General features: G+C 38.2%; 1 protein-coding gene across 1 annotated transcript in view; it reads left to right on the top strand.

The window, feature by feature from the left end:
* The first annotated feature begins 1,677 nt into the window (after nucleotides 1-1,677).
* LOC127619772 (syntaxin-1B) overlaps nucleotides 1,678-26,654 on the top strand; it is a 64,175-nt gene continuing 39,198 nt past the window's right edge. Inside the window, exon 1 of the mRNA XM_052092756.1 lies at nucleotides 1,678-1,966. Coding sequence (XP_051948716.1) covers nucleotides 1,937-1,966 — 30 coding nt within the window. The 5' untranslated portion in view covers nucleotides 1,678-1,936. The remainder of the gene's footprint in view (nucleotides 1,967-26,654) is intronic.

The raw sequence follows: 26,654 nt of genomic DNA, 5'->3' as shown, positions 1-26,654 counted from the left end.
GATATAAAGCTTTATCAGAATAAAATATCCCTGCATCTGAATAAAGGCTTTCATCAGGCCATCAGGTTCGTGCATTTTCTTGTCCCATCATATATGTCTTAAAATATTAGATAAAAAATTTCAGTTCACAATTTTGAAAGATGGAAATCATAGTTACACTCAAAACAATATTTTTGCCTATTTTTAAGATTTACGAATATCAATTTCATAACAAAATTCCATCAAAATGTAATTGTGTTAAACAATATTTAATGAATACAATTTTAACTTAAGTTAAGCTCAATCGACAGCATCTCTGGCATGATGTTGATTACCAAAAAGTAAAAAAGGCACTTACAGTGGAAGTGAATGGGCCAACTTTTGGAAGGTTTAAAGGCGGAAGTGTGACGCTTGGCAACGAAGTTGTAAAATTGGATTTAACTTTACACATGCAGAAATTATTAGCAAGTGATTGTATCACACTAAAATCATGTTTACATGCATATTGTTTATGTCTTGTGTCTATTGAAATAGGGACTATTTTAAAGTTGATGGAATTGTCCCATTCACTTCCTTTTTAAGTGCCCAGATTTGTATTTATTTTTTTCATCTTTTTAAAGAAAAGGTGGACCAGGTCGAAATAAATGTTTGTGGTAATCAGCATTATGCCAAAAATGCTGTCGGTTTAGCTTAACTTGTACTGAACCTGGAATATTCCTGTAAATGTCCTTTTTTCTCCTATCTTTAATGGTTTTATTGGGAATATTGTTTTAATTGGTAATCAATGTTATATCGTTATAGCTACATCCTCAATATCACTTTCCATTCTTTTGTCTTTTGAAGGTCTAATACTCCATTCACTTACAAAAGCCTCCAGGAAGTGACATCATTTTTGATGGGAAAACAACAGCAGCCATGAGTTTTATGAATTCTGTGTTTAGTGGCATTAGTTGGTTAGTCTCACTCGCAATCCATCCCCTATGATAAAATGACAGAAACTGGTCTGATGATGTCCAGATTTCAAATGATTATATTTACATTTACATTTATATATTTGTCAGATGCTTTTATCCAAAGCGACTTACAGTGCACTTATTACAGGGACAATCCCCCCGGAGCAACCTGGATTAAGTGTCTTGCTCAAGGACACAATGGTGGTGGCTGTGGGGATCGAACCAGCGACCTTCTGATTACCAGTTATGTGCTTTAGTCAGTTGACACTCTAAACTATCAATCCCAAACAAGCAAATGCTAACACAAGTGTGTTATCTCCTATACTGTTCATTTTCTTGCCATTGTTTAAATAATCAAGCTGTAATTAATCGAATTTAAGTGCATATGCTTGACCAAAGCATATTTCTGAAAGTCTGATATACATTTTTATAGAACTACTCCATTAATTTACAACACAATCATATTCATTTTTTAAAAAGTTACAGAGTACAGAAAGTACTCCATTGCAGGAATGTCCCCTACAACAAACTACAGTTCCCTGGTCAGCCTGGGGGGCGTCGGGCTGTTACGCGCTGCGGATGCGCACAGACCAGAAAGAGAGAGAAGTGGGGGAAGGGCGACAGGTAAAGCGAAAGGGATGGAGAGGAGACGGCTACGCGTGCGCAGAAGCGCTCCATCCCTCTGCATCGCACCCCTCCCCCACTTTTTTTTTTTTTTTTTTTGCAGCATCAGTACCGTGTTCGGAATCGCATTCGTGTGCTGGAGTCAGAGCGCGCTGCGGGGCATTACTGCACCGCCACGGAGACTCACCATCACTGAACCAGGAATAGGGAAAAGGAAAAAGGCGTGAAATAGTGCAGGAGGGGATAACAGGGCGTCCCCTTTTTGAAAGCCACCTGAATCTGTGGAAACAAAAAATTAAAAGGATCCAGACACTTTATAATAAATACACGAACGCAGTGGAAATCTCAAGCGACGTTTTTGGCCAGCACGGCGGTGAAAAATGAAGGATCGTACGCAGGAACTACGAAGTGTAAGTCTGTGTTTTTTGTACCGTTTCCTCCATGATGCCTTTTTTGCTCCTCTCCTCCCTCATTCTCCGTCTCTTCACCGCAACCGGGCGTCAGCGGCTGACATGTCAATGCCGCTCGCGCACAGTTGAGCGTTTACGGACATGTAGGCTACGGTTTTAATTTGTCCCCGGATTAACTTTTTCCATTTTATTTATTTTTCCATTTTTTTTTATTGCCATTTATTTGTAATTAAAAATGCATGTGTTTATCGTACCGCACACATGTTCGGGTTTAAATATCGCTACTTACGCGAGCCGCGTTCCATGTGTGATGGACGGTGTATCGATTTATCGATCAAATCGGGTTATATGCCGTAATTCGCGAAAAGAGCCCACCACATTAGCATGCATAGAAACAGACTACCTTTTGATAGGCTACATGTCGTCCATGAGTGTGATCTAGGGTATAGACTAATGCGGACAGTTATAGGCTGTATCCTTACACTGACACGCACCATCTCAATATCCAATTCTATGGCCACCGAATGCTTAATTATTAATACCTAGATTTATTTATTTTTTAAAACGAAAACAACATACATTTGTCCCGGATATCCTTGTCCCATTCGTTCTTAACTCTATTCGATATTGTACAGGGCTCTGCACCAGTGGATGAGTACCTCCACTAACGCTCCATCAGCTATATCTGTATGCATGTAATCTGCATGTAACATTGGGTGGGATATGCAATTATTGCAGCATGCATTGTTCTGTTATTTGGCTCTATAATAAAATCCGAAACTGATTTAATATTGTTGCCTGTATCGCCCGATTGAGCTATATGAATACAACATGGCCGCCAAAGTATTTCTATTTGTGGACTTCATAATTTTTTTTTTATTTATTTATTTTTTTTTTTTTTAAATGAACAGGCTATATGAGTCAATGAAATATCTTAAAGGAAACGCCTGAACCCAATGCACTGCACTCATCAGTGTGCGCACGAGTGTGTGGTGAGCGAGGGGGGGGGGGTTATACACACATTATATATACATTAACATGTTTGTGCAAATTAATGCAACTTCATACCCCAGTATAAAGACATGCAACGTCCCCACCGTATTGACACTGGGGTGAGAGCTGAGTGAGACTTTGGTCAGCCACTTGCATCTAAAAGTCATTAGTACAAAAACCCCAACCGGAATAGGTCCGAGACTTCCCCTGGAGACCACTGCAGACCCGAAGCATCTGATGACAGCGTTTGCTTATCAGATGCATAATCTGGATTTCCAGAATTCGCAATTACACGTGATGCTAGTGTCAAAGACGTGCAGGCTGGCTTCTTTTAGAAATAGATGCATTGTTTGTCTTGCTTATAACGGTGGTAATAGCTCAACGCGAATCTGATGCGACATGATTGGGCAATAATCACATTTTATGTAATCGTCAACATCACTGTGACGTTCTGGTCGCGCGGTGAGGGAAGTGTACGGTATTTGGACTGCGGGCGTGCGCAGGGCGATCGTGTCTATGCATAACGGAGACAAGCAAGGATACATCATACAAGCACTGACCTTGCCCTTTTCAATATTGCCTTCCATTAGAAACAGTAACTGCAATTTTTAAGTGTGCAGGGAGAGATCTAACTTTCAATGAAAAAGAAAGACTGAAAGAGATAATTGCAGCCAGAATGTTCTACTGATTGCATACCTGACAACATATGAATCACATGCTGAACCTAAAATGGATTATATATTTTATTTTGAAAATTGCCAAATAAATACAAGGTATATTAAACAAGTTCCTGTAGCTCAACTGGTAGGGCATGGCACAAACAATGCATTTGATTCCCGGGGAAGTCATATAGTCTGCTAAATTAATACATGTAAATGTGTCAGAACTCAAATGTGTAACTGTGTCTTTATGTGTATATATATATATATATATATATATATATATATATATATATATATAGGCAATAGATATTATCTAAAAAGCATGACATTTGAACAAAATTGTTCTAATACACTTGTGATAATAAACATGCACAATGAACTTCACTTTGCACAGTATTGTCCTTGAGAGAGACCAGGTTGAATGTTTCTTTCTTTCTTTCCCTCTCAGCTAACAGGCCTCATATTTAAGCCACAAATGTAAATACTATAGTCAGTGAGCTATGCTTGCGTTATTGAGTGTGAAACAAGTTATTCGTTATTTGTTGTGCCTTCAGAAAGGTGTATATTAAGAATAAGTTAGATGCGTAATCTGTCAGCCTGTCATGTAGGGAGACATGCTTGCCAGACCCAAGGAAAGTCAGAATAGTTTGCAAGACCTGCCTGGATGTTACTCTATGGAATAGTTGTGCTTTTGTGCATGAATTTGTCCAAATGAATTTGTGATGGTAAAAAGGTGATTCATATGGGCAAACATAACAATTTCAACCTAAACTTTTGATGTTGACTGGAAAAAAGTTGATAGATGTGTTATATGTCAACTACTCATATGCTGATGAACACATATCAGCTAAATATAGGGCATAGTTTGCAAACTGATAAGTACATTGCATCCAGTTGGAGACTGGCTAATGAATAAGTGAGAATAAACAGGAAAAATTAGGCATAGATGTGTTTGATGTTGACTGCATCAAAATGAATAAACAAACAAGCAAGCAAAATAACATGAAAATACATATGCAAATGAGTAAGCACCAGTCAATTTTGCCCCAAAGTAATATTTGTGTTGGAACTGAATGTCGTTGAGTGATGCGTTTGATAGTCATGGTGGAGAAGATGGCATAAAGTATGAGATTAGTTACCTTGGTATGTTTAGCATCTTTTAAAGAGTAGCATAGGTTATCTCGTAGATATTAAATACATGTCTGTTCTTATTATTATTATAGTCATAGTTCAACCTTTACCGATGCAGCCCTTATCATCATACAATTTTGTATAAAATACTATATTCATTATGATATCTGGATCATTAAATGGCGAGAAACTGCAAGTATGACGTAGAAGGTTGGCAACCTAAGATTTAATTCACTCTCTTGAAGCACAAGGAAAGCAAGATTAAGTGACATCATCACATATCTGGGCCAATGTATTGGCCAGAGAAGCAGAGGTCAGACACATTGTTCTAATTGATCCTAACTGAGTGTTAATTGAACACATAGACAGTTTGGCTATGTTCAGAAAAGCCTACTAACATACTCCTCTTACTATTTGCAGTAGGCCTATATAATTATAAAATATTTACTGTGCACAGTATGGACTGCCAGAAGTGAAATCATCTTTACTCTAAAAAAGCAAAATATCCATTATTATTTCCAAGATCATAGCTTGACACCACTCATATACAATGTGATGCCATCATAAATATAGCAGGTAGTATACAGTGTACACTGTGCATTCGTTTCAGTAAGTATTAAGCAAGTATTACATTCCAAACATAGCCTACATAATTAATCTTCACCAAGTACTGTATGTCCTTAGACTGTTTAAGAAGTCTCAGCTTACTGGCAAAGGCTCTTTTGCTCTGTGTCTGCATTAACAACTCACTCAGTATATTTGATATAATGTATCAAAAGGATAGGTGATATGTATACAGTTATGGCTTATACATGACTTCTTTAGGTCGATCAACTGCTTACCTGTTAGATACTCAAAATATTTGTGTGGGGGAGTAATTCTCTAGACAGATGGAATAGAAGCAGGGGAGGAACCCCGGCAGATGACGGTGCTCACAAAGAAAGCATCAGAATGATAAGCAGCAAGTGACGATGCAGCTGACTTTGCAGCAAGATCTGAGCTCATGGGGAAAGTGAGCACAGTAGGTGTCTTGTCAGCCGACGGGACCAGAACAGGTAGATAATAATTAGAAGAGAGATAAGTAAAGGGGAATATATGAATAATAAGTTGGACGCTGCCCAACTTATATGTATATATATATATATATATATACTACTACTTCAAAGAGTTCTCATCAAAAAATCCTCCACATGCAGTAATGGCAGCTTTGCAGATCCTTGTTATTCTAGCTGTCAGTTTGTCCAGATACTCAGGTGACCTTTCACCCCACACTTCCTGTAGCACGTGCCATAGATGTGGCTGTGTTGTTGGGCACTTCTCATGCACCTTACAGTCTAGCTGATCCCACAAAAGCTCAATGGGGTTTAAGATCCATAACACTCTTTTCCAATTATCTGTTGTCCAATGTCTGTGTTTCTTTGCCCACTCTAACCTTTTATTTTTCTGTTTCAAAAGTGGCTTATTCTTTGCAATTCCTCCCATAAGGCTGCACCCCTGAGTCTTCTCTTTACTGTTGTACATGAAACTTGTGTTGAGCGGGTAGAATTCAATGAAGCTGTCAGCGGAGGACATGTGAGGTGTCTATTTCTCAAACTAGAGACTCTGATGTACTTATCCTCTTGTTTAGTTGTTTATCTGCCCTTCCACATCTCTTTCTGTCCTTGTTAAAGACAGTTGTCCTTTGACTTTGAAGACTGTAGTGTACACCTTAATATGAAATCTTCAGATTTTTTAGGCAGTTTCAAGCATTGTACAGCCTTCATTCCTCAAAACAATGATTGACTGATGAGATTCTCGAGAGATTTAAATTATTTTGCCATTTCTGACCTGATATTGACCTTAAGACGTCTATTTGTCTATTGCACACTGTGGCGACTCAAAAACAAACACAACCATTAACATACCAAATAGCCTTCAACTGTGTTTGATATAATGGCAATTGATTTTCTAGCACCAAATTAGCAGTTTAGCATGATTACTCAAGGATAAAGTGCTGGAGTGATAGCTGCTGGAAATGGGGCCTGTCTAGATTTGACCAAACATTACTCTTTCAGATAGTGATGGTGCTGTTTTTTACATCAGTAATGTATATTTTGTGATCATTTAAATGCCACTTTGGTGAATTAAAGTACCAATTTCCTTCCAAAAGAGCAAAATCTGAACATTATTCCAAACTTTTGGCTGCCAGTGTATATATACACACTCACCGGCCACTTTATTAGGAACACCTGTACATCTAATTATTCATGCGATTATCCAATCAGCCAATCATCTGGCAGCAGTGTAATATATAAAATTATGGAGAAATGGGTCAGGAGCATCAGTTAATGTTCACATCAACCATCAGAATGGGGAAACATGTGATCTCAGTGATTTGGACCATGGAATGATTGTTGGTGCCAGACGGGCTGGTTTGAGCATTTCTGTAACTGCTGATCACCTGGGATTTTCACACTCAACAGTGTCTAGAGATTACTCAGAATGGTACCAAAAACAAAAAACATCAAGTGAGCGGCAGTTCTGTGGACGGAAATGCCTTGTTGATGAGAGAAGTCAATGGAGAACGGCCAAACTGGTTCAAACTGACAGGAAGGTGACAGTAACCCAAATAAACATGCATTACAACAGTGCAATGCAGAAAAGCATTTCTGAAAGTACAACACATCAAACATTGAGGCTGATGGGTTACAGCAGCAGAATACCTCTCCTGGTACCACTATTGTCAGCTTAGAACAGGAAACTGAGGTTGCAGTTGGCACAGGCTCACCAAAACTGGACACTAGACGATTGGAAAAACATTGTCTGGACAAATCTAGATTTCTGCTGAGGTACACAAATGTTAGGCCCACTGCAGCCTCAGTTTCTGTTCTTGGCTGACAGATGGGAACCCAATGTGGTCTTCTGCTGTTGTAGACCATCTGCCTCAAGATTCGACATGTTATGCATTCAGAGATGCTATTCTGCTCACTACAATTGTACAGAGCGGTTATCTGAGTTACCATAACCTTTGTGTCAGGTCGAACCTGTCTGACCATTCTCCGTTGACCTCTCTCATCAACAAGGCGTTTTCGTCCACAGAACTACCGCTTACTGGTTGTTTTTTGCACCATTCTCTATACACTCTTGAGACTGTTGCATGCAAAAATCCCAGGAGATCAGCATTTACAGAAATACTCAAACCAGCCCGTCTGGCACCAAAAAATCTTCCATGCATTTATCTAATCAGCCAATCATGTGACAGCAATGCAGTGCATAAAATCATGCAGATACGGGTCATGAGCTTCAGTTAATGTTCATATCAACCATCAGAATGGCGGAAAAATGTGATCTCAGTGATTTGGACCGTGGCATGATTGTTGGTGCCAGACGGGCTGGTTTAAGTATTTCTGTAACTGCTGATGTCCTGGGATTTTCACACACACAGTGTCTAGAGATTACTCAGAATGGTGCCAAAAACAAAAAACATCCAGTGAGCGGCTGTTCTGTGGATGGAAATGCCTTGTTGATGAGAGAAGTCAATGGAGAATGGCTAAACTGGTTCAAACTGAAAAAGTCTACAGTAATATATATATATATATTGTTGTTGCTGGCAACATATAAATAGCAAAAGTTTCATTACATTTTGGTAGATGTTTCAGCAGTACCCAGTTTTTTTTCAGGCTGGTCACACTGTGAATTTGACTGCAGGCAGCAAGTTCTGCTGCTGAAATTAGTCTGTTTAGCAAAATTCGAATCAATGTTCTCCAATGGCTGAAATTGGAAAGGTTGTTGAACATGTGTAAACTGTAGGTTTAATCACAATACAACCTTATATCGATTCTCTTAGCCAGTGATCCGATGTTTACCAATACCTCAAAGTATGCCATGAAATTCTGCGATCGATATTATGAGATTATGTGTCTATATTATATTTTTATTAGCTCACAAATGCAACCAAAATATAATTAGAATATTTTATTTAGCTCTCTGAAAAGTGAAAAATCAATATCCACAGACATCCACAAAAAATTAGGTACTTCAGTTGTTGAAATTTTTTTAAAGGAAAATAAATAATATAAAAATAAAATCACAAACGTGATCATCAGTCATTTGATGACAGCTCATTGCCTTGTGGAATGAGGTAAACACTAGAGTGACAATTTGTCATCTCTACAAAAATACTTACATTCCCACAGTGTGTTTCCAACAGGTGAGTATGTGCTATCTGTGTATTTCTTGGCTTAACTTCCACAGTTGTATTAAAAACATATTTCAAAGTTTACTGTGATAAATGTTAGTATGGGTGTTGATATGAAGATGTAAAAAGTCTTATAATTGATGTTGACAGGGCCGTCCTTTGGGCGTTGCAACCGGTGCGGTAACACCAGGTCCCATGCTTCCTGGGGCCCCTACAGGGATCGCTTCCAAGATGGAAACATGCTTATTAAGTGAAATTAATATCGTAAGGTTTCTGCATCGTCTGACATACGTGGCTGGCATTAGAGGGTCAAAAAATGAAGTTGCATCTTTAAAAAATATACTTCTATGTTTACACGTTAATTCGCTGACATTGCATCGTTGGTTATTCGATCGATGCATCGATCCAGATCAATGGATTGTTAAACCCCTACTACAGAGTGGCGGCACAAAAGTTGTATTTTAATACAGTCAACAAGAATGCATACTGTATATTATCAACCATACGCCCTTACCCAAACCCCAACCCTAAACCTTACCGTCAGTGGAATACAAATGTAATTGTAGTGTGAAAATGCAACACCAGTATTGTGTTCACCAGGTTTCTGTGGGGCCAGAACCCATGTCTCTGTACCACTAGAGAGAATCTCATCTGAATTGATGGGGATGCTGCTTGTCAGTATTTTGGCCAAATGTGGTTAATTTTAGGGTACATAAACATTCGGAAGCATGTCGATTGCATGTGTGATCATGTTGATTTTTTTAGGAGCTTTTAAAAGCATGAAAAACACTTATGCTTTTCCCTGTTTGCTGCTTTTGATGTCACAGCTCATGCTCTAGCCTTGAGCTAGGAGTTCTAATAAACCATCCTGGGGAAGGGCTTGGAACAGTGCATATTCTTGTGTTGCCATCAGCCAATCAGTCTCATTAGGACGTCATTTTCCTGCAGCCAGACGAGCAACTGCATTAAGATGAATGGGGAATTCTAATGGATAGCTCTCTCCAGATTATAAAGTCAGCCAATGAAACTGCAGTAATGGGAGGTGGGTAAGAGAGAGATATGAAATGCGGAAGTTTGCTAAATCTTAGATAGAAAGAGTGTGAGAAAGGAAGAGGTGGGAAAGAGAAATGAGAAGAAAAAGAAGTGAAGCAGGAAAGAGCAAGAAGCAGTGGTGGCCACAGGTACAATAGCAGATGGTTGATGAATGAGAGGCATCATAAAGCCGTTTTGTCAGGAGAAGGATGAATGTTTAGGTATTCAGTTGTGGGGTTATTGCAGTAAATGAATGGAGGGAAGATTTGCTGATGCGAAAGTATTGGGTAAAACTGCTTTCGAATACTATAAATGGTATTTAGAGTCCTGACACTTTACAGTTGGGTCGGCAGCTTAACCTGGTTTGGTTGGATCTCTGGGCACAGAAAGTTGAGCTGTAGGTACAGTAGCAAGGATGCTCAGAGATTAAATTGAGAACTGAATGTTTTCAATAAGACTCAATAGATTTTTTTCAGAGATGTTTGGATTTTAATTAATTAGGAGAAGAGGTGAATCTGGTTGTAACTGTGAGGAAACTACCAGTGGATACAGCACCACCAGTGTTACAAATTTGTAAAAATAATCATTGTTTTCTCATCCTGTCTTCCATTCGTCACAAAACAGATAATTCCGGCCCAAAGACACGCTATTTTTTGAGCCAGTTTGTGTTGCGCCAGTTGCGTCAGGCGGGCCAATGAAACCCTTTTCACATTTCTGTGTTTGGAACGGTGAAGTACAATACAACGGTGAAGTACAATACAGCCAGTAAATTTCTTTAGCCTTGATTGGTAGACAAGAGCAAATAAAAGGAATATAAAAGGAAAAATATAGAGAGATGGATCACAACTTTTGCTACTACGTTTTTCATGATTACTGTGAGATGGAAAGGTCATCAAAGCAATTCTGCAGTGAATGTTCTCATGGGAAGGACTTGATATAACAGTAATGTCATATTATGGTGAAAATAATGGCAGAAAGATTATTAATGAAGATAATTTAGCAGAAATGTGGCTATGGGGCTAGGCTATGTATGCAGCATGTTCATGCTATTGAGGCTGACAAAAAACTATAAGTGTTTCGACTGTAAACCATGCTGCAGCTTTTTATACAGTATGGAGACTCTTCTCTTATTATTTTGCTACACAGTATGCAAAAATATCTGCTAGAAAAGATATCTGCTAGAAAAGATGTCTGCTAGAAATGTTAGCTTGCTGTACTATAAGCTTATGCCTCCTACTCACTACACGAGAGTGATGTTGACAACAAAGATGTCGGATCGTGGTGTGTTTTCAAATTACACAACGAATCAACAAGAGGGGTGAACACATTATAAAACATTACACTATTGACAAATCCCCGTCGACTCTTCCTGGACTCCAAATTATGTTTCACAACAGATCATACGCGAGAAGTGATACGAGATACGAAGAAAAATGCATAATCACATGATATACATTTCATAATATGATGTGTATTTTTTTAATCATATATTTTATTGGTTACAATATAAAAAAGTACCTCCTACTGAAATCGACCTATTTGCTTACCTGACTGTCCAAGTGAATTTAGGGTCCACCCAGTTGTGGTACAGTTCAGAGGAAACATCAAATAGGCACTGGTGCTCCTGCCAATATTCATTCATTTTTCTTTTCATTTCTTTGGTCCAATGAGACTTTCTTGATATCGCAGCCATGCTAGTTGATGTTCTGTTGCAGGTACATCAGGACTCCTCCCACTGAAACTTCCCGGGCCCCGTTTCTTGCTCTCTCATTGACTGTAGGTCAACGCTGCAGTTGTATTCAGTCAAAACTTATTTCACATTGCACAATTTGGAATCGCAGACGGGTCGAGATATTTAACATTCTAGATATTTCACTAATAGTAAATGTATATATTTTGTAGCAAGAAAGTCAAGTAATTTTCAGTCAAAAGTTTAGGGTCACTTACTTATTCTTTAGTATTATTATTTTTCACATTTAAGGATAATAGTAAAGTCATCAAAACTATGGAAGAACAGAAATGGAACTATAGGAATTGTGTTGTTTCTAAAAAAATAAATAAATAAAAACTATGTAATATTTTTGCATATTCAAAGGAGTTACCCTTTGCATAGAATTTTCAGAAATATACTTGTAATGCGGTTCAATGGAAAGGAGGAGGCGAGAACCGGCTTGACAATATAAATAATAGTTTAATAAGAAACTTAAACAAAAGACAAACACACACACACGACGGACATGTCCGTAAACAATCTCTCTCTCCCGCAACACCGTCCGCAGTCGGCCTTTATCCCTCTCGGAGTCTTGATTAGCCTGATAAGGGACCGAGTGTGTAGAATCACGACCCGGCCCCGCCCTCCGCCCTGCCACAAATACTCTTGAGATTTTCTCAACCAGCTTCTTGAGGTATCACACTGCGATGCTTTTTAAACAGTATTAAAGGAGTTCCCATCTATGCTGGGCACATATTAACTTCTTTTCTTAATTATTCGGTCCAAAAACTTTTTTTTCCTAATTTGTTCACAGTCTGATGTCAAAATACTCTTCTATGATCAATGATCCTGTTATTATACATAATACAAAAGTTAATTTGAGAGGGGCTGAGCAGATGTTCATTTGCGCTTTGGCGCCAACGCACGCAGCTCAATCGTGTCTCGTGGAACACGGGCAAATTGTGAGTTCTCTCTGTCAGTTTCCTTGGAACAGGTTGTAAGAATTATGTTGTCTATAAGAACGCTGCATTGGATCTCAGGATGCATATGCAAATAACACGCAATGACATTGGTACTACATGCGTATTGTTAAGTATCATAATTCAGTCCCAGAAATGGTTCTTGGACAAGTTTACTCTTTAGCCTTCATTTGTATGTTGCAAAATTATCATTATGGTAATAGCAATAGCCTATGGTAATATATGTTATATTTTATATTCTAAATAACACAATTTGTTTGATAAGTTAAAATTATATATTGTATATATTTATTTTTTCCATGCAAAGGGACATAATGCAGCCTTGTGTTCCTTAGCACTAACTAGTCGGCTAGCTTAGACAATGCACTGACTTTGACAGTGCATAAACGATTGTGATTTCAGACACAACTGTTCTTCAATAGACATTTCTTTGATTAAAAATGGACATTTCTTTTTTTTATCTTTTAAAGAAGTTTTTAATATCAAAACATCAAATAGCAATATCACAAAACATATCGAATCGGCTAGGAAATAACATTGTAATATCGATTCGGGAGGTCTGTGGTCATTCCCAGCCCTATTGTTTTATAAGTACTTCATAAGGAAAGCTGTCTTAAAGCAAGTTATTACTTTTGGATGATAGATTATGAGTTATTTGTTTGTCTTTGGAATAACATCCACCAATATATTGTTGAATAAGACAAGTAACGTTTATTAAGCATGTGAATAGGGTAAGTTAATTTCATGTTACTTGAAATGATCATGTTGGGCTTCCATTGGAGTAAATACATTGTTTGGGGGTGAATTTGTTTATGGTTGCCCTTCCATTAACAGTTTTCCATTCTTGCCAATTAAGGGGGAATTGAGAGGGGGGAAGTACCAGTCAATAACGTCAATAACTTAATTAGTATTGATCCATTCTTTCATTGATCCATTTTAATTTACTTTTCTCTTTTAAAGAACTACAAGTAAAATCTTGACAAAGAATATTGACAGCAATATCAACTATGTAAACATGGACCTGATTTGGGAAATTGTAAAGTAATGAAGATGAATATATACATGTACACTTGCGGCAAGAAGTTGGTACTTTAATTCACCAAAGTGGCATTCAACTGATCACAAAATGTAGTCAGGACATTACTGATGTAAAAAAAATCAGCACATCACTATTTGAAAAAAGCCATTTTTGCAGCATCACCCCAACACCTTATCCTGGAGGAATCATGCTAAACTGCTAATTTGTAGCTACAAAATCAATTGCCATTATATCAAACACAGCTGAAAGATATTTGGTTCGTTGAATGAAGCTTAACACTGTTTTTGTGTTTGTTTTTGAGTCGCCACATTATGCAATAAACTGGCATGTCTATAGTTCAATGTTAGGTCAAAAATGGCAAAAAAGAAACTCATCAGTCAATCATTGTTTTGAGGAATGAAGGCTATACAATGCTTGAAATTGCCAAAAAAAATTAAGATTTCATACAAAGGTGTACACTTCAGTCTTCAAAGACAAAGAACAACTGGCTCTAACAAGGACAGAAAGAGATGTGGAAGACCAGATGTACAACTAAACAAGATGATAAGTGCATCAGAGTCTCTAGTTTGAGAAATAGACGCCTCACATGTCCTCAGCTGACAGCTTCATTGAATTCTACCTGCTCAACACCAGTTTCATGTACAACAGTAAAGAGAAGACTCAGGGGTGCAGCCTTATGGGAAGAATTGCAAAGAAAAAGACGCTTTTGAAACAGAAAACAAAAAGAAAAGGTTCGAGTGGGCAAAGAAACACAGACATTGGACAACAGATATTTGGAAAAGAGTGTTATGGATCTTAACCCCATTGAGCTTTTGTGGGATCAGCTAGACTGTAAGGTGCATGAGAAGTGTCCGACAAGACAGACACATCTATGGCAAGTGCTACAGGAAGTGTGGGGTGAAAGGTCACCTGAGTATCTGGACAAACTGACAGCTGGAATAACAAGGATCTGCAAAGCTGCCATTGCTGCACGTGGAGGATTTTTGATGAGAACTCTTTGAAGTAGTTTAAGAAGTTCTGAACATTTCAAAGTGTAATAGTCATACATTGTGATCAGTTGAATGCCACTTTGGTGAATAAAAGTACCAATTTCTTTCCATAAGACCAAAATCTGTACATTATTACAAACGTTTGGCCACCATTGTATATCATACAGTAAATAATATTTCACTGAAATCTAGATGTGGTCCATTGGACATAAATCTTGTATAGTCATTGTCAAGGTAGGGTACTGATTGCCCATTTATACTCTATAAACTCTATATACTCTTGTAGAGAGGAGGAGGGCGGGGCTGGCCTGGAACAACACACGCCCGGTCCCCAATCAGCATGATGGGGGCGTGCGAGAGATAAAGGCGGCCGGTGACGACGTTTCGAGAGAGAGAGAGAATTACAGGGTAGCTTCTCTGTGTGTTTGTTTTTGTGCATATTTGGTCCGGTATATTATTAAAACTATTATTTATATTGTCCTTTCCCTGAACCGCTTTACAACTCTATACTCTATTTTCTAAAACGTCCTGTTGCTGGGAGCACCGTAAACAGTATGATGAATATGTGTCTATCTTCTACAAGGTAATTCTTTCAAACCACCTAATGGAGATTTCATAGTACAACATGATAATCTATTATTAACCACGTCAAGCATCAAAATTAAGCCAGTTAGACTGAGGTTAGGTTAATTAAACCAAAGGCTATAGATCCCATTAAGAATGAATCACACTTTTTCTTTTCTGACCAGCTTTAATTTAGTTCCATTTATTCATGCCCACACAACACTACACTGACGGGTAATTTTAATAGATCTGTAAAGTCTCATATGATTTAAAAGTTATTGGGAGGAATAATTATTTAAATTGACTGCAGACTGTGGATGAGTCAGCAAGTATGTTGTTTATTCTCTAGTGGCTTGCTGTCATTTCAACCAGATAGTGTTTTCATAGTCGAGTCATTAATGAGTAATGAGTAAAAGCAGTGGCTATACCAATGGGGAGACAGGAAACGGTTTTATAAGTAGTGGCATGGGGTCAAGGTGTCCACCCCAGTACTATCTCAAAATTTGACGTTTTTATTTGAACGATTCCTTCATTCCTTTGAGCTCTTTGGTAAATGTCTTATATATGAATGTCAAAAGAATAATTTTATGTCTCTTGGCTTATGTTTGTATAATTTACATTTTTGATATTAGGTTTGATTGTTAAAACATGTTTATTTTTTGCCATTCCTTAACATATTACAACATCATGTTTAATACCAATTTACATAGTAACATTTATGTTACATTTGAACTCAAATCTTCTCAGTGTCTGACTGAGTGTAATATCATATTCCTTATTTTAAACTTACCGTACATTCAGGAAACACAACATAATGTATTCTTGTATTTGTCTATTTAATAAAGCGGTTATGCTGCCTTATTGTTTAATGACTTGATTACCAATGCAACGATAATTTACAGTATTGTGCAGGTTGCGATTAAACAGCTTTTCTGCATCGTCTCACTGGATCATCTTCTAGTATTTTGGGTAAAATAATTATTCATTTAATTTTAACAAACTGGTGGACCTAAAGCCGTGACCAAATGTATTGGCAGTAACATAAATTTTGTGTTTTGCAAAATTTGCTGCTTCAGTATTTGTAGATAACTTTTTCACATGATTCTATGGTATACTGGAAAACAATGATAAGCGTTTCATACGTTTTAAAGGCTTTTATTGGCAAAAATATTCAATATATGCAAAGAGTCAATATTTACAGTGTTGACCCTTGTTCTTCATAACCTCTGCAATTCGCCATGGCATGCTGGATATCAGCTTCTGGGCCAAATCCTGACAGATGGTGATCCATTCTTGCCTTATTAGTGCTCGGAGTTGATCACAATTTGTGGGCTTCTGTTTGTCCACTCACCTTTTGAGGATTGACCACAGGTTCGCTATGGGATTAAGATCCGGGGAAGTGCCTGGCCACGGATCCAACATTTCAATGCAATGATCTCCGAGCCGTTTTGATACCATTCTTTATTCGTGGCAGTGTTTTTGGGCAGAATTGTGAGAGAGCCCACTCCCTGTGATGAAAAGCTGTTGGCACGACACAGGACTCATGGTAGCGTTCACCTTTTCTTCTCCAGAGTATCGATTTTCCAGATGTCCCTAACAGTCAGAAGGGGGCTTCATCAGAGAAAATAACTTTGCACCAGTCTTCTGCTGTCCAATCCTTGTACTTCCTGCAGAATTTCAGTCTGTCCTTGATGTTTTTCTTGGAGAGAAGTGGCTTCTTTGCTGCCCTTCTTGACACCAGGCCATTGTCCAAAAGTGTTCGCCTCACTGTGCATGCAGATGCACTCATAGCAACCTGCTGCCAGTATTGAAGAAGCTCTGCACTGGTGGTGACATGATTGCTTAGCTGACTCCTCAGGAAGAGACGGTCCTGGTGCTTGCTGGACACTCTGGGACATCCTGAAGCCTTCTTCACCGCAGTTGAACCTCTCTCCTTCTTGATGTACTGGTAAATGGTTTTTTAAGGTGCATTATTCTTTGCAGCAATTTCCTTGCATGTGAGGCCATTTTGATGCAAAGCGATGATGGCTGCACGTCTTTCTTTAGAGGTAACAATTGCTAACAAGAGCACAATGATTGGAAGCACTTCTACTCTCCTTTTATAGCAAACAGTCTGCTCTTATAATCCAATCAGAATGATAGAGTGATTTCACCTGACTAGTACTCGTTCACACTTTCCCAAGTGCTGCTTATATGTTTAGTGAAATTATGTTAGCTGGTCATTTTGTGCCATGACCAAAAAACAGTGAAATTTGCATTTTTGTGATAAAGTTTGTTTTTTTAGCCAATGAAGCATTTTGCAATTATTTAAAATGCATCTGATCACTCTGCACAATAATCTAGAAACAATGTGAATCAACACCACAACAACTGAAGCAGAAAACTTTGCGTAACACAAAATGTATGTCACTGTCAATACTTTTAGCCACGGCTGTACATCACATTTGCTATAATTAAATTGTATGAGCCTACACCATATATACTATATAATGGCATCTCTATATAATGGTACCAGGATCCACCATTGAACAATTAGATGACCAGTTCTGGATCTCCACGTTTGATACATCTTTTTGCTGTGAAACCCTTGTCTAAGGCCTTTTATTCAGACTAGTTCATTCAAAGTCTGCCACAATTGATTTCTGACATCCTCTTATTCTAGAGGTCCCTTAATTGAACATAAATAGTATATGGTTCTTTCTTGGGTTCTTTGATGAAGGACGTTTATAGTCTGTCTTTCTCTTTGGCTATTAGCCTCAGTTTATGGCACACTTGAACTGGGGATAACCCCGTCCCTTGGGTGGAAAGGAACAGATGACATGCACTACTAAACGACAACACGTATCTTTGAAAAAACAAACTCTAATGCATTTTGTTCATCCGTTTGGTCATGATCAGTTTTCGCCTGTTTCTAATTTTACAGCCACATTTTCTAAATCAATATTTTTGTCTTGTTTTACAGTGAAAAATATCTTTAAAACACTACACTAAATGTACTTGAGAAGCAAAATAGCATGAGATATTATGACTTATTTTATAGAATATATCTCTAATGATATTTGTTTTTTATCCCCATTGAATTTCCCCATACCCATATTTACATGATTCTGTCGAATAACTGACAAGCGTCATCTCTCATCAGACTGGGGTGCATTGCTCGAGCAACCTCAGAGACATAGGTTCTGGTCCCATGGACAGTTAGGTTTGGGTTAATAAAATATGCATTCCCATTGACTAGATTACATATTTTACAATTAAAAATACAACTTGCTTCGCAACTCACTGTTGGTGCCTCTCTGTGGACATTTCACCCAGAAACTTGATCTCACTCATCCCTATATGTTTTACAACACTTCCAATGTAACACTTCCAGCTTCAGCCACTGGGGGCCGTGATTTGAATTTCGGTAAGCACAGACCGATTTCAGAGGCAGAACATTTAACCTATTGTCGACAAATTCACAATGAGATCAGTTCAGATTCAAAATCTTTGTTCAAGAGCAAGTTCTTTGAAAAAAAAGTCGTATTTTTTCTTCTCGAGTGAATTGATCTTGTTTAAAGGATGTATAGATATTTATACTAAAATAGAAAATTGTTTTTCCCAGTGTAGTGTTGCAGTGCACGATAAGGGTCATAATTTATTGTGACCCCTCAAATGTTATCTATCCCAGAATTCTCCATTCTGTTGAAAGAACCCATGGGTTAGAGCGTCAATGTGATTTACTTCCACTTTAGAATTATAATCACATTTTCCACCATTTCTCGCCATTCCGCATGTTTGTCAACAGTACATAATGCAGTGTTATGAGGCTAAAGGAGGTTACTGTCTAATGGTATAAACACAGTTTCAGTTCTGATGCCTGTGGTCAATGGCCATTCACAGCGCAGATGGGCCATCGGCAGGGATGCAGGATTATTTCTGCATCACTCCTGCACCTGATTTCTCAAAGCATTATTCTGAGAGACACGAATGTGGTACACATTCATACCAGACAAAAATACTGATTTAGAAAATATTTGTATACAGAGTAGGCTATACATGTATAGGCATTGGCATCTTATAACCTGCTTAGAATGAGATACTTTTTTAAAATGTCCTTTTCGATGACAACTTATTCCGCATCATTCCGGCCTTCCCTCCCCCACCACTCCCTCTTTCCCTGTGGAGATCTGTCTCTCTCGATGTCTCCCCATCCCCCTCATTGCACTTTCCTGACCCCTCCCCCAACAGCTGCACACTTCTCCTGCTCTTGATTCTCCCTGCCACACACACCTACATGCTCGCTTTCACATCCTAAGCATACTCACTATTGCTCCATCCCTGCCAAGGGCTTTTTTCACTTGCTGTGTGGGTAAATAAATCAAATTATGAAGAAAAAAAAACAAAAAACGAAATTGGCACACATGTACTCCATGGAAAGCCCCACTTAAGCAATTCAGAGTGCACTTAAAACTTGAATGAATGTAGAATCTGTGTCTTAGACTTTTTATAAATTAGTAAAGGAAATATATACGTGTGTGTGTGTATGCGTGTATGTGTGTGTGTGTATACACACAGCTCTGGAAACAAATAAGAGACCACTGCAAAATTATGTTTCTCTGGATTTACTGTTTATAGATATGTGTTTGAATGAAATTAAAATTTCTTTGTTTTATTCTATAAAGTACTGACAATATTTCTCCCAATTTCCAAATACAAATAGTGTCATTTAGAGCATTAATTTGCAGAATTTGACCAGAAAACTGGTCAAAAAAAAACTAAAAAGATGCAGTGTTTTCAGATCTCAAATAATGCAAAGAAAACAAGTTCATATTAATAAAAAAAAAAAAACACGATACTAATGTTTTAACTGAGGAAGAGTTCAGAAATCTATATTTGGTGGAATAACCCTGATTTTCAATCACAGCTTTCATGCGTCTTGGTATACTCTCAACCAGTCATTTACATTGCTGTTGGGTGACTTTATGCCTCTCCTGGCGCAAACATCCAAGCAGCTCAGCTTTGTTTGATGGCTTATGGCCATCCATCTTCCTCTTGGTCGCATTCCAGAGGTTTTCAATGGGGTTCAGGTCTGGAGATTGGGCAGGCCATGGCAGGGTCTTGATCTGGTGGTCCACCATCCACACTGACCTGCTGTGTGGCATGGAGCATTAACCTGCTGGAAAAACCAATCGTCAGAGTTGGGACATTGTCGGAGCAGAAGGAAGCAAGTTTTCTTCCAGGATAACCTTGTTCATTGCATGTTTCATGCGTCCTTCACAAAGACGAATCTGCCTGAATCCAGCTTTGCTGAAGCACCCCTAGATCATCACTGATCCTCCACCTGGTTGTCTAATGGTTAGATAGAGACATGGGTAGGCCTTTAATCCACAGTGTCTCGCACCCATTGTGAAATTTGATGGAGGATCAGTGATGATCTAGGGGTGCTTCAGCAAGGCTGGAATCGGCAGATTCGTCTTTGTGAAGGACGCATGAATGATGCGGTGCAGGTTGCTGTCCAAAGTTGTGAATCTAGTCACCATACATTCAATGTAGCTGTGAGTTATAGGTGTATATCTCTGTAATGAAGATTTTTGTACTTCTTCAAGAATGAACAAAGTGACGTTGACGAGTTTGTAGGTTAGTGTATAAAACTGGTGTAACTGCACAAACTGAAGAGGTTATATTCAAGCTGTAAAACCACAAAAAGGCATACTTGTGTGGGCTATAGATAATATATCCTCTAGTGATGGCTAGAGTAAATAATCTTTGTCCTTTGATAATGATTTCGAATTGTGCTCCATTGCGCTGCTGAATATTTGCGCAGCCTCCGGATTTGTAGCTGGGACTCGTAAGTATGCCGTATGTGTGCGTATGTTCAGAGAAAAAATTATTTCAATTTAGAACATGCCACGTCATATGCCAGATGTGTCCGGTGTGCAATCCCCCCCACAATTTAAGTTGTGTTGAGAAATATGTTTGAAGAGACAAAAATGATTTTCCAAAAAGCAGCCCTATTTATATCTTTAAAAAATGCATATATATCGATAATCATCTTGAAAAGTATTACGTATTATAATTATATATTTTTATTAAATATTGCATCATTGGATACCACATAATAGCAGTAAAAATAGCAGCCAGACTGTTCTCAGTGTGACTTCGGTGACAGGAGGTCGAACGTTCTGCTGCTGAAATTCGAACCACTGCCAAAAGTGGCTGAAGCTGGAAGTGTTGTGACCCTTATTCAGGTGAAAAGAAATGTGTATATTACTAACATTAACCCAAACCCCAACCCTAAGCCTAACCGTCGGTAGAGTAAAAATGTAACATTACATCGTAAATGCAACCTCTGAATCGACGCCACCAATGTTAATGTAAATGAGTCTAATTTCTGGTTTCCGTGTGACCACAGGGAAAGGTGAATATGTTTGAACTGATGCAAAAATGTTTGACGGGGGATCAATTTCAGTACCCTTGAATATTTGGAAGCAGCATGTAAATGTAAATGCTTGGAGTATAATTTCAATTCACGAGATCACTGGTTCATATAGTCCTGGATCTAATGAGGGTAAACAGATTTGGCGTGCTGTCTACAAGTGAGGGACTCGAGCACGGGACTGGGCTTGAGCTCTGAGATCCCCCTCCCCCCACCCCTGGACTGAAGAAAGAAATAGTCTCTTTGGGATAAAGCGTAAATTGATTTGGTTAAAGCATCTGCTAATGACTAAATGTACATGTAAAGACAATTTTGAATAATAATTATTATAGGTGTAGTAAAATCTAAAGGTGGAGATCCTCAATGGTGTGAGGGAAGCATCTGCTTATATATTCTGTATCCTTGTGATATGATTGACAGGCTTAGAGGAACAAGCTCGTCCTGAACTTACGTTTGGAACTTCAATTGGAAGAAAGTTTCAGATATTGGGGTATAATTGCTAAAAGCAGTACTATCATAGGTTTCAAAACATTATCACCTTATTTTTAGAAGACCTCCAATAACCTTATCTTCATATTAAAAGATGTTCCTGCACAATAATCAATAAGAGTAAAACCAAAGTGACTTAAAATGGTAATGCACAGATGTTTTCACATGAACATCTAGCTGCAGAAATACCCAAATCGTGTGTATGTGTTTGTATTCCCATCACTGTGGGCACAACTGTTTCTGCAGTATATTGTGAGGACAGTTTTATTGCAGGGACAATGTCATGTCCCCACTGCCGCACACCACACACCACCCACCACACTTTAACATTGCCAATAAAACCACTACAACAAAATGGCTTCCTGTCTAGTAATGGTACAGCTGCTTTTAAAATATACCAATTAAACCACATATTATGTGATATCCTGCATGTCAGATGACCTGAATTTTTCATAATTTGACTACATTCATTTCATTTTTGAAAATTGCACACCAGGTGGTTTGGAGTAGGTTATAAATTCTGGGTCACAAAATCTCATGAGTGGCGTAATAGGCTCAGTCTAGCAGAATCAGCTCAATAAGATGGTAACTAGCGGTGACAACAAAGACATGAAATTTCATTTTATCTTGACAGCATAAAAGGAGATTCTTTAATTATTTAAAGCTAAATATGAGGGTAGGATCTGGGCTCCAATCTGTTGATTCTGATTTACACCAAGTTGTGCATCGCAGGAAACATACCTGGCTTTCTGTGTAGGCAAGTGAATTACCTAAGCTAGCTACCTTCTAAGGTTCCTGGTGAAATAGGGCAACAGAGTGCCACTGGGACTTCTCACAATCTGATTGAGAAATCATTGTAGTACAAGCACTACATAATGGTGATTTTAAAATGTTTAAATTGTTTCTATAAACAGCATTTCTCCTTTTCTTTCCTTTTTTATTGTTGTTGTTGTTTTGTTGTATCCATGTACCACACTGTGGTACACTACGTCCTACAGATTTCTGTTTTTGCAGGAGCTTTGCAAAAATATAGTGTTCCGGCATACCACTATGGAAAACCTATGATGAACATTGCTGAAACCATAATTGGTTTATTAAAAAGATATTAAAAACATACCAAATTACTATTTCATGTTACTGAATTTGAATGTTATTTGTAGTTCAATGGTTTTTACATCAGTACATCAAACAGTTCTTGGTTCATTTTGATTCAGATATGACTGAAAAGTAATAAATTGCAGTTCAGTAACCTCTCTCACAAATTCAATTTAATTCAGTGAAGGATGCATTAGATTGAGTTAAGCTGAAAACTTTGAGAGTCATTTGGAGCGTTTCATTAAAAGAACCGGCTTGTCCCTGGCTCTTTATAGAACAGGAGGTCCTTGCCCCAATCTTGCCATTGCAAACTCTTTCTACCAAGCTGCCTGGAGAAGTAAAGACACATCCCGTTATCTCTCACATGCATTTAGTGTGGGCAAACGTTTCCCGCGTGTTCAATTCGGACATTTACCTGAATGTTGCTGCAAGTACTTGGTTGAACCCTAAATTATGCATTGGAAGCCCACTTTCTGCTGGACAGAATGGATTGAGAAAGATGCTGCTACGCTGGGTGACCTGTATGAAAATGGAGCGTTGAGATCCTTTGAAAATATAATACAGCGGATTGGGATTCCCAGATCTCAATTCTTTAGGTACTTACAGCTGCACCATTTACCCTGTACCACCTTTACGTTTACATTTACATTTATGCATTTGGCAGATGCTTTTATCCAAAGCGACTTACAGTGCAATTATTACAGGGACAATCCCCCCGGAGCAACCTGGAGTTAAGTGCCTTGCTCAAGGACACAATGGTGGTGGCTGTGGGATCGAACCTTCTGATTAACAGCCCTGTGCTTTAGCCACTACGCCACCACCATCCCCACAAATGGGTGTAGTATGCTGCCCTAAAGCAGCTGCCACTCGTGAGATTGTACTTGCTGCTTTTAGAAAAGTTCATGAAGCTTCAGCATAATATTCCTGGCTAATTCTAGTGGCTAATTCTAGAGTCTAGTGGACAGGGCTTTAACATATCTTAAGAAGTTATGGGTGAGAGACTTGAATTTAGTACTGGAAGATGAAGAATGGGGTAGGATTTAAAAAAATGTCGTCTATGTCTAGGGATGCAAGGGTGCGCCTCATTCAATTTGAGATTCTGCATCGTTTTTATTGGACTCTCTCTAGGTTGTGAAGAGACACCTAATTGTTGGCGATGCCAGTTGGAGGATGGGGATATAGCCCATGTTTTTTTTGGTGCTGTACTACGATTCAAGAGTTTTGGTCGAGGATCCAGCAGGGTGGGGGGAAGAACCGGCTTGTTAGAGACATTTGCAGCATAAGGTTTATATGTAGACTTATGTAGAATTTAAAACATGGATTCTATTAACATGTACGTCTCTTTGCGTTTCTGTAACAGTGTTTTAGAAAGTAACTTAAATTTAAAGGGTTTAGTAAAGTGATTACTTTTTCAATGGAATAATCAGTAAAGTAATCTGATTACAATCATATAGAAGTAATTAAAATGTATTGGATTACTTTGAGTAACGTTCCCAACAATTTTTGCTTGGGAATCGGTCTACACTAGTCACACTTTTGTGTGTAGCAAGCAAATACAACGCAATAGAAAGAGAAAATATTTTGTATTAATAATTATTATTTTGCATATATTTATATATTTTTATCTCATCACAATTAATTTAGATTGTATGCTTACAGCTTACAAAATATCATTTATTTTGCCATGGCACTGTTGTTCAATGGTGGTGAAGGAAACACTGCAAATAAATTAATTATCTCATGACCCTCTTACATTTATCAGTTTTCATTAGTTCACAATCAATTCCCTTCGCCACTTTTCCATCTTAAACAGGAAGTTATTTCACTCTGACAAAGCACACGTTGAGAGAATGGACCAAAAGTTAGCACAGTGTTCAGTCCAACTAGATCAAACAGAAAATGTGTTAGCAACTTGGGCCTACCTCGGCTGCATTTGATGGCTCAACATATTTCCTCAGACATGGCTAAAATTATGCAACATGACCTATATAATGGTAAAGCAGCCTACATACTTTGTGTCCATTTGACGAAATGACAAAAAGTCGGCTGGTCAAGGCGCTGTCACATTTACTTTCGCATGGCAAAATTCTGTGGTCGAAATAAAGTCATCTCAATGGGAATTTGCGTGACCTTGAATATCACACAGTTGGTTTCCAGTGACCAATAGAAAGTTGCTTGGTTTGGCAGTGACCTCTGTGTGGGCGGTGCTTCATACTCAGCTACATTGAATATTCACAATAGACAAGGAAATCATTTTAGCGACATGTTTTTTTTTTTACTTTACTCTCCCGGAGTATAAAGGACAGCATTGAAAAGGCCACTTTGGAATTGTTTTTTTGCTGGTTTTACACACACTTAAAATCTGGCCACTTCCTTATTTGCCCGTGGAATTTCACAGTGCGAAGGTATGTGTGACTGTACCTTTAAAGTGGTTAGTGATTATAGCCACGGTCACAATACCTTTGCACGACAACATTTTCCCAAACACAGTCATCTCAAATGGAATTTGCGTGATCCTGAATTTCACATGGATTGCCATTGAGATGACTATATTTCGTCCACAGGATTTCGCTGTGCAAAGGTAAATGTTACCTTAATTTCCAGATTTTGGTTGGCGCGGCTAATACACCAGACCAGAGTGATTATTAGCCTAGTATTTGTATAGACAATGAAAATGTACAATATCAATGTATTCACGGCATTTAAAAATGTAAAATGTTGCAAACACCATAAACACTGTTTCCTAATGCGTGTGTTTGTGCTGTCAAAAATGTTTCGAAACTTAAGATTCTTTGAACGCCAAAGGATTCATAAACATTTGTACTTCTCTAAAGATGTTCAAAATTAAACAGCTGTCAATGCATTGTTCATTTTGTAAGTCGCTTTGGATGAAAGCATCTTCTATATGAATAAAATAAAATAGGTATTGTACATTTTAATATCTATGCAAACATACAAAAATGTATGTAAATATGATAAGTGACCCTTTATGTAATAAAATCTACAAATACCAATGAAACCATGCTGACCTTGCACAAATGTGGTATGCTTCTTGGCTTTTATCCACATGTTCTACCTACTGTAAACCATAAGCATGCCCTTTGTGTGAGTTTGACATACTGTATATGAAAGGGTGTCCTGATGGATAAAGGTTCAAACTGTGACCTACTCCTCCAAAGTGTCTTCTGTCCTGGCATATCAATCAAGTAATTGAGCTTGTATACTGTATGGGATACTAAGAGGTCTGCTGAGCTTTTAATTTTTATGTTGGAAAGAATAACCTGTAGCTCACCTAACAATACCAAGGTCATGGGTTTGATTCTCAGGAAACACACGTAATGATTGTAAAGGAGTTCAATGGGAAGGAGGAGGCGAGAACCGGCTTGGCAATATATATAATATTTTAAT

The sequence above is a fragment of the Xyrauchen texanus genome, chromosome 26, assembly GCF_025860055.1.
Source record: "Xyrauchen texanus isolate HMW12.3.18 chromosome 26, RBS_HiC_50CHRs, whole genome shotgun sequence".
Taxonomy (NCBI): domain Eukaryota; kingdom Metazoa; phylum Chordata; class Actinopteri; order Cypriniformes; family Catostomidae; genus Xyrauchen; species Xyrauchen texanus.
Note: the sequence above shows the minus strand (reverse complement) of the source record. Positions and strands in the feature narration are given on the sequence as shown.